Source organism: Lycorma delicatula, chromosome 6 (genome assembly GCF_047948215.1).
Source record: "Lycorma delicatula isolate Av1 chromosome 6, ASM4794821v1, whole genome shotgun sequence".
NCBI lineage: Eukaryota > Metazoa > Arthropoda > Insecta > Hemiptera > Fulgoridae > Lycorma > Lycorma delicatula.
This window is the reverse complement of record NC_134460.1, coordinates 38771413-38781672: the sequence shown is the minus strand read 5'-3', so window position 1 is coordinate 38781672 and position 10260 is coordinate 38771413. Positions and strand designations below refer to the sequence as shown.

Genomic DNA, 10260 nt, shown 5'->3' with positions numbered 1-10260 from the left:
TGTTCATGTGGTAATCATAAAAATACTTACATCTGATTATACATAAAAATTATGTAACATAATATAATGTAATGTAAGTTTGTGTAAATATGTACTAAAATGTACATATAATATTATATTTTGGAGTTTTATGAACAGCACCATTTAGATAGTGTTTGTATGCACTAATATGCTGTACGAAACCTCTAGAGGGCATGCCATATTGATGACACTACACACGTACTGAATGTCATACAGAATTGCTGCTGGGGAGCTTGAAGACAAAACAACCAGTCTACCACCACAAGATATTAATATGGCAAGGTGAAGAACATGGCAGGGTGTAACTTGTATTTTGAACACTCATGAAGTAATTTCAAACTTCAACATCAAGAATTGCCTGTCAAAATCTTAGTAAAAACACAAAATCACCTTCACTTCTGTAAACAAACTACAATGGGAACTACTACCTACATCTCAAAAAGTGCTTGTGATTGTAGGAGGGATATCTCTAAAAGTGAAGATTGCTGGGAAATTTCTCTCCTTAAGGTTGGCGAACTTGTCGTCCATGGCTAGTAATGTACACACCGCATTGTTGTCTGTAAGTTGTTGCATTGTAATATCTTTGATTATGTGTGATGTATTACATTATAAAATGAATAGGAAAAAATGTTGCTGTCAACTGTGAAATATGTCTCATATGTTTTTTAAATCATCAAAACGTTAAGCCGGCTGAAATTCATACGCAGTTAGTTGCTGTATATGGTGATGATGTAGTGAATGAAAGAAACATCCGAAAATAGTGTGATAGGTTTAGAAATAACAGAATTAATGTGCATGATGAACGTTCAGGGAGAGACTTTTGATAATCACCAAGGACTTGTTGAAATGCGTCGATGATGAAATCAGAATAGATCATTACTCAAAGATTTCCTACCTGGCCCTCCTTTGTCTTAATGGAATGTCAAAGGATCTGCTTTGGAATTTTTGATCCGCTATACAGAAAAAGGTAATGAATTCCTTAATTCAATTGTTACCGATGATGAGTTCCTTAATTCAGTTGTTACTGGTGATTAAAACATGGATTTTGTATTACACGCGCCAGAGAGAAAACGGCAGTCCAGTGAATGGCATCATCCTCAATCACCAACCAGACCAACAAAGGTCAAGCCACAGCCATTTATTTGTGCACAAACTAATAGCCACAGTCTTTTGGGATCGGTTTGGTGTACTGCTGATTGATTTCATGCCACATGGAATGACTATAAATGCAGAAGCCTACTGTGAAACTCGTATGTAAGATATGATGTGCCATTTAAAATTGGTGTGCCATTTGAAATTGGTGATGTGGGCAGCTGACTGACAGTGTCATCCTGCTGCACGATAAAGCACATCCACATGTTGCAGGTCTTGCACGTGATTTACTGAGAACATTTGGATGGTAAATTTACGATCACCCACTATATAGTCCAGCTTAGCTCCTTCTAATTATTATTTGTTTGGAAAATTGAATAATTTTTGAGTGGTAAGCAATTTAAAAATGCTGTCCAGTCCATTCAGTGGCTGAATGGACTGGTGTATTGGTATGATAAATGTCTTAATTCAGGCGATGTGGTGATTATATACAGAAGTAGTATAAGGTATGTAGTTCAAGAGAAATAAGATTTACAAAGTTTTCACAATAAATTTTTTAACAATGAAACGGTCTTTAGTTAAACCTCTAGTAATTATTTTATTAAAGTACCTGCATAAATGGTGCAAAACACTATATTTATAGATAAATACAATCTTTTTGAGAACATTGTCTTTTTAACATATGTAATTATATTTTTAATGTTTTTTCTTACATAAACATTTTTCAAAATAAATAGCTTATAAGTAAACCGAATCCAATAAGCATTATATTAATAAATAGTATAATCAAATAAAGTTTAATAATGTATCTTTTATTAAATAATTAATAAAATTTTGTGCTTTATAATTTGTAAGAAATTAAAATAGCTGTTGTTATTTTATTATTTATTAATAGCTTATTATTTTTATTAATAGCTGTCTTTTTTTATTAATTCAATGGTAATAATTTGAAATTATTACCATTTAAAACATAACAAACTTAATTTAAGAGTACTCCTATCATATTAATTTTTACAGGATGTTAATGTTTTTTTTTGTATACAATGTGTTTGTGAAATAATGGTGGGATTTCAGATAATTTTAGTTTTGGAATATAGCATGGTAGAGACATGAAATATATGTCAAAATATTTGACGCGTAAATAAGTTTCAGTACTAATGGTTGTTCACTTCTTATATTCAGTAGTAAATTAACCAGTCCACAGGACAAAAGTAACTGATTTGAATTTGCTACAGAGATTGTAGATAGAATAGGTCAATGATAGGAATTTTAAACAAATTTATTTTACGTGATGAAGCTACATTTCTTGTCTCAGTTAGAGTACCATCAGCTTAATGTTTAAATATGTGGTATTGAACCTCCTCATGTTATGGAAGTCAGTCCAAAACTTGAATGTGTGGTGAACAATTGTTGAGACAGAGTTATTGGTCCCTTCCTTTTTTGCTGAAAAAGCTGTAATGGGAAACAACTTCCTAGGGATGTTAAAATTATATGCAGTGCCCCAAATACCAGTAAATTCCATTCAGCAGTTAGATTGAGCTACTTCTAATTTTGCTCTGTTTGTGCTGAATTATGTATATTGTTCAGTATTGGGTCAGAAAAAAGAGTGGATAGCTTGGCCTTCTCAGCCCCCCATTTTTATCTTTATGAATTTTTATTAATGGGGTTATGTAAAAAAAATAAATGTTCTCTATTCAAACAAGAAATTTAGACTTAAAAGAAGAAATCACTACAGCTGTTGTATGATCTAATATGTATAATCACTATGATCTCTGTTGTAAATGGTAAGAGATTTCATATCAAAATCTACTGAACAGATAGGAGGTTGTATATCAAAATCTACTGAACAGATAGGAGGTTGTAAATCAAAATCTACTGAACAGATTGGTCGGTTGTATATCAAAATCTACTGAATAGATAAGATTCTTGGGAAGTTATCTTCATTTTAATATATACCTAATGTCTGTTGTGCTTTTTTTCATAGCTATGGAGAATATATATATACATACATACACACATCATACATACTATACAGATGATTCCAAATTGCATGACAATCTGTTGGGAGATAATTTTATAGCAAAAAATAAGAAAAAAGTTCATATAACCATAGGGTCAGAAAATGGTTTATTAGTGAGTTTTGGCTCTGCTTTCTGCTCCCTTCATGAAAAATTAAGCTGTACTAAAAATCTTGGGGTACATCATTATGGTTTTTTATCTCAGTTAGGTTTTAAGAAAAACTGGTAAAACATGAAACACTTTTATTGAAAAATACACTGTTTTAGGCTTTGAGAAGAGTAACTTTATAGAGAATTTAATTATGAGAAAATTTATGTAAATAATAACTTTAATTAAAAACAAAACACACAATCTGGATCAGAAAAGTGATAAGAATTTAAACAGAACAACTTTCCTCAATGTTGAACAACATAATGTAAATGAAAACAAATAGAAAACTTCATCAGAAAAAATGAATAAAAAATAGATTTAAAAAATAAAAATAAACCAAAAATATGTTTATTTTTATTTTTTTTACATTCTAAAAGTTATTTTAATATCATAATGGTTACTTGATAAAGCTGTAAACAATTTTTATATGGTTTATATATGATCTGATGCAGAGATGGCTTAAGTATGGCCAGATGACTATGATATTTGTCAGGTATGAACGTTTAGATAGGTTGCTGCAAAGTTTTAGATGCATGTATTTAGTCTCTAATTTGTAGTGATTGAGTAAAGCAAACAAGTTTTAACATTTTCTAAAATTGGATAAAACTAAAGTTCAAGTTTATAAAGTGTTTTGTTTTTAAAGATTAAACTCCACTGGACACACAAACTGGGTTAACTCCATTTTAAAGCTTTCTTCCACTTTGTTTTTAATGATAAAAAAGTGGGCTGCTAAATTTAAATGTGATAATAATCCATTCAACCTGCCTCATGAATACTTGGGACTACAAAAATTGCTACAACTGATGAAATTGTCAAGAAAAAACCATAATGCCTTATTAACTGATTACTGACTGAAGGTAATGTGAGCTTTATGACATTGTAAACATCTCAATAGAACATGTTGTCTACAACTTAGATGATGTTAAGGGTATAAAAAAAATTTCTGCTCGATGAATGCTTTGGTTGCTTGATGAATGCTGCGTTTAGATGATGTTTAGGGTACAAAAAAATTTCTGCTCTATGAATGCTGCGTTCATTAACAGTCAACCAAAAATGAATTTGGCTAATTAAGAGTTATTTAAACACAATTCTGCTGAGTTTCACTTGACATTTTATAACAGTAGTTGAAACATGGATTTACATTACATGCCAAAGACCAAACAGCAGTCCAGAGGATGGGAGCAGGTGAAAGTGCAAAAAAGAGCGAAAACCATCTTCATGTAAAATCATGGACAGATTTTATACTGACAGACTACCTGGAAAAGAGTAGGATCACTGAAAAGTATAATGCTACACTACTAAACCAATTTAAGGGTGCTATTCAGGCTAAATGTCTACATCTAACAAAAAAAATGCTTTTTCGCTATGATAATGTATTTGCTCACATGGCTTTGGTTGTGCTGCAAAATTCTGTGATCTATTCTTTGAAGTGCTTCCACATGTGCTGTATTTGGCTCCCAGCAATTACATCCTACTTCCCAAATCTGAATTAATAGCTAGCTGAATGAAGATTCACTTCAAATGATGAGGTCAAAACTGAGACAAGTGCTTAATTTTTCAGAGTTGAAGAAATTGTATTATACTGAAAGTATTAAAAAAGTTGTAAAGTTTATAAATAACTACTTTACAAATTTTAATATATATACAAATTTTAATATATAAATTTTGAAAGTTGTGTTGGTAGGTGTGGGCGATTGGTACCACTTGATAAGTGGCGCCAGCCTCTCTAATCTAACCTGCCATTTAGTTGTCATGGATCCTTGGAGTGGTGCGCAACGTGCATTTACTATCAAAAAGCGTTTTACAAAAACAATGACTGTGGAGGGAGCGCTCAGCCAGAAAGTGACAGTGTGGTGTAAATTTTACGGTGTTATAGGCCCTTATTTTTTTGAGCATGACAACGGTCGTGCGATTACAGTGACGTTGGCTCGTTACATAGCCATGCTTGAAACCTTTGTTGTGGAACAACAAAAGAGATTTCCACAGATTCTTAACACAGCCTGGTTTCAACAAGACTGAGCAATAGTGCAAGAATATCGATGGCCGCTGTACGCCGATTGTTTGGACAACATGTCATTTCATGAAATGGTGACATTAGATGGCCTCCCTGATCGCCTGATCTCTCAGGTTGCGATTACTTTTTGTGGGGTCACCTTAAAAGCAAAGTGTTCCACAGTAGACCTGCTACAACGGAAGAACTGAAGGCAAAGATCAGAGAAGCAATTGCAGAAATTCCAGTTGAGATGTTACGTCAAACCATGAACAATTTAATGAAGAGACTTCGTGAGTGTTTACGTAGAAGTCACCTGTCATCTTTAAAAAATAAACTAAAATGTATGTATCCTAAAATGGCAACATTTGTACAATTACATGAAATAAAATTCATTTTCTAAAAAAAAAATGTTTCATTAACGTTATTTAATTTTTTTAATTTCCCGTTTCTGAATCACCTGTATGTATAGTTTACATTGAACTTGCTGTTAATTTAGTCTGTTTATAATCGATTTTGTTCTTAACTATTAATTACCATGCACCACTGGACATGTTAAAAAAAATTCTTCATCCAGTTGTCAAACTACTTTATGGTGAATTAGATTTTTTGGTGTTTCACCATTGAGTAGTTATTTAAAAGGTACTGTAGGTTCAACTTTGAAACTAGATGTGAAAAACCATCATAGGGTCAACATTTTTGTTTAACAATGTCCTTTAAAATTATGTATTATAATCCTACCCTTGCCATTTAAAATAAATGAGTTCTCCCTATGGAGACTTGTTGTGAGGTGGTCTCATACTAAAAAATAGATCATTTAAAGGTAGAATATCATTTGCTAAATCTCTAATTTTTATATTTTCAACTGATGAAAGTTATTTAAGGATTCCCGTTCTCTATTAACGTTCTATATATATGAAATATAAACAATCAAAACAGAGTAACTAGATAAGTTAAACTTACCATATTAGTTTCAATTTTCATGATATCCCACATCATCAGTTGGTATTAAATTCTGACTACATTCATTTATTAGTCATTTTATTCTAAACAATTTTTTATTTTGAATTACATTATGAACGAATATGAAAATTTTACTGTTCAGTACAGGAACTAGTAAGTTTAACTTACATAATTACTGTATTTTGCTGGTTTATTTTCATATAATATTAAATTTCATTAAAACAATGGTCAATAAGTTAATGAATTATTTGAATTGGAACTCCCATTCAATACTCATGAAATTGTAAAATTTTTTACTAAGAAGCGCCTTATAAATTTCACCTACAAAAAAAAACATGTGCACGAAACAAAAAATGAACATAAAAGGAAAACATTAAATTTTTTTATTTGCTCTGAACATTTTTTAAAGTATATTTTTCAAAGGCAAGATATTTTTGTTAATTTATAAAAACACTAAAGATAGAGTATTTAATAAAATTAATATCAAAATTAATTTTATAACAATCTTATTTCGCATATCTTAAAAATTTACTGAAAAACCTTTACCATAACTTTTTGTTAGCTTTAAGATGTTTTTAAGGATTCATAATTTTTGTATAATGGGACAAAATGAATGTAAACATTAAAGCCAGTTGATATTTTGCAATAGTAGTAATTTTTGCAATATTATAGTAATATTTCACATTATTTTTTACTGATTAATTTATCTAAAAAATTTTATCTGAATGAAAAGGACTTGAAATTATTAGGTTTGAATTAATTTCTTAACTGTATTGTTCAGTTAAGATTATGGTATGGGCTTCATATTCCATTATTTTCACATTAATAATAAGGTAGTAAACATGGTTTTTTTGTTTGTTTTATATTTTAATGAAATAAATATCTGTTAAGTGCTCACTATATATTTTTATATAACAGTGCAATATAGATATAAACTAATATTTTTAATTTAAGAGTTGTTTGAGAATAATTTAAGAATATCTATTCTTGATAATTAATTTCATACACCTTAAAAGTTTTATGCATCAATAATCCATTTGTTTTGAGCAGTATCTTAATTTATGTGAATTATTACTTTTTGTAGGATCATTCAAATTGATTGCCTTACTTATATTAATTAAAAATCTGTTCATTGATGGTGTGTTCCCTGGCACACAAATATGTATTGTGTAAGCTAAAATTTAAGTAGAATTAATAATATTTTATGACAAATCAAAATAAATTTGTTAATTAGCCTATAATGTTTTAAGAACTTGTGTAATAGAATTTTCAGTGCGTTTTACAGCACCATCTTGAGTGACTAGTGCTGATTTTTTTATCCTGATGTTGTTGGTGATTCTCTTGAATTAAGAAGACATTTATTTAGAATGTAGTCATAAAATGAGTTAGATTTGAATTGGGTCTATACATTTAATATATCATTAAGTCTTTTCTAAGTGTAAGTGCTTTAATTTTGTAACTGACATGCAGTACTCACTAGTCTAGGCTAGTCAAAAGTATTTCCTTTTTGTAAAGGGGGAACACTCTACAGAAAGGGTGTTTCATAAACAAAAATAGTCATTAAGCTTGTACAGTTTTTAGTCGACCAACCAGAATGAGCTTTGATTGGACTCCAATTAGATTCTATTGAAGTATGTTGTCTGTTTTCCTGGTTCTTAGTTATTTTTTTAATTATTTCCTTTAGCTGTAAAATGTACCTATCTTCAAATTATAATTGCATGCACAATTACTTCAAACTTGCCACAACGACTTCTTCAAGAACTCAAGGATCTCATATGAAAAGATCCATGACTTCTTGAAGAAAATTGATGTTGGTAATTTCCTACAGAATATTGCTGATAATTTTTAATGATAATTTTTAATCTGTTTCCTTATTAGTAGAGCTTTTTATCATTATTTTTATTTTCTGACAGTGTGATTTGTGAGTTTCATGACATTCAGGTATGTTAAGATGTGATTGGATCTTGAGCAAGATTTGCAAAAACCCCAACCTATCTTGAAGTGCAGATTGTCCTTTCTCACACCTACCCATTTTCCTTATTCTTTGAGCCATCTTCCCCATTATTGATTCTTTGCATGCAAATCCTATTAGATTCTATATCCTGATATAACAGGACTTGGAGAGACAGAGAGCACCATTGCTATCAGATAGTAGACCAAATCACACACTATTTCCTGTTTGGTGGTTATACAATAAATTTTCTAATCTCCCTTACACAATAAACTTTCTAATCTCCTCAAAAAAGAAAAAAAATAGAGATTATGTGAGATTGTTGGTTGGAAAATGTTGACTTGATGTTGCTGAAGGGAGGAGTTAAAAGGTCCACTGCATTTTTGAAGTTGCATTTGTTTTTATCCAATGAAAAAATTACACAGTGTAGTTTATTTTTTGGGCATTGTGCTTTGTGTCTATATTTTACTCTATAATCTATATTGTATACTGCTTTTTACATTTATTAGCCACTTTCTCTAAGTTTTTGCTTTTGTTTAATTTTTTTTCTATGGTTTTTTTATTTATAGTTAGGGTGAATCACTGAATGTACTTTTACATCCTTTTTTAAGAATTTTATAACAATGTGTTATTCTACATGATCAAGTAACATAGAAGTTAGCTAAGACTACTTAACACTTCCATGACATTTGAATATAGAATTCAGATATAACCACTATAATGGATCAGGGCAGTGGGTTTCTTCCACTTAAGAAGAAGGAAAGAGAAAATAAAGAAAAATCTATAAGGAACTAAAAGGGATTCTTTTCTTTGACTACAGGTCTGTTTAAGAATTTGTTCTTTGTAACAGACAATGGCACCTCCAGAAATTCTTGTTTGACCAAAAGGGTTACTGGAGTAGAATAAGAATTTATAGAAAAACATAAGGGTACACAATGAAAATTATTACGCTTCAACAATTAAAAAGACAAGTTGGGTAATGGTTCTGCACAGGCTAGGGGACAAATACTGCCAGGGACCAGTGGTGAGAGTCAGTAGTTTGGTGAGGCTGTATTCAGTGCAGTCATGAAAACATGGTAGCAGTCATGATAGCAGTGGACGTGAGGTGGCTGCAAGTGAAGAGTGCATCATGAGTATATCAGTATGGACAGTGGGTGAATACAAGAAGTAGTTCGGTTAATTACTGGTAAACAGTAGTGAAAGTATCAGAATTATATCCAATGATAAAGTGTAGAGTAGTTCAGTAAAAGTAATAATACTTACAAAAACTGAATTGTATGAACTTTAGACTTTTATAGTGTTATCTTATTGTTAATGCAATATTAGGTTCTAGCGGTTATAACATTGTTTAGTAAATTGGGCTGTATTCTGCTTTTTATAATTTAACTGTCATTAAAAAAAATCTTGTCTTTTTATTTGAATTACTGTTTTGTATGCTATACATACATAATGTCACCATTATTATTATTTATTTTGTTTATATGTCTTTAAAGTATTAAGTAATATTTGTAAGAAATTTTTATGTTTGAGTCTCAATATCCTTGTCAAACAATGAACATGTGACAATATAATGTGAAAAAGAATAGAGAAAAAAATAACATATGACCAGGAAATTTATTTTAAAAAAAAATTTTTTATTTTGAAATAAGATAAAACCAAATTTACCTGTTTTCAGAGGTGTTTCTGAGAAAAATCAGTCACCCTAAGCTTATAAAATTGTTAAATACATTTATCATTTTGAATGATCCAACTTTATGAATATGTTTACAATATTTAATTACGAGTATTATTTAATTAATCAGTTCATTAATTAATTTACTTTTATAAATATATAATAAATTATAATATACTTAAAAACAACAGTTCTGGTTAGACAGTTGAAGATGCATGGAGGGACAGACTGGCAAGGCTGAAAGTTGAATGATGAGCATGTGAATCATCACAGTGCAAATAAAGTCTTGAACTAATTGAACGTTCACAATCAGGACAAACCTTCTTCTTTTTCTTGTCACGTCTCCGCACTATTTCATGAGCACACCTACAAAAGGAGAGAATTTAAGTAAACAGACTATTA

General features: G+C 30.4%; 1 protein-coding gene across 1 annotated transcript in view; it reads right to left on the bottom strand.

The window, feature by feature from the left end:
- Positions 1 to 9805: 9805 nt before the first annotated feature.
- The window catches only part of LOC142326534 (43 kDa receptor-associated protein of the synapse homolog), a 488700-nt gene continuing 488245 nt past the window's right edge, over positions 9806 to 10260 (bottom strand). Inside the window, exon 10 of the mRNA XM_075369111.1 lies at positions 9806 to 10224. Within this exon, the coding sequence (XP_075225226.1) occupies positions 10056 to 10224 (169 nt within the window). The 3' untranslated portion in view covers positions 9806 to 10055. The remainder of the gene's footprint in view (positions 10225 to 10260) is intronic.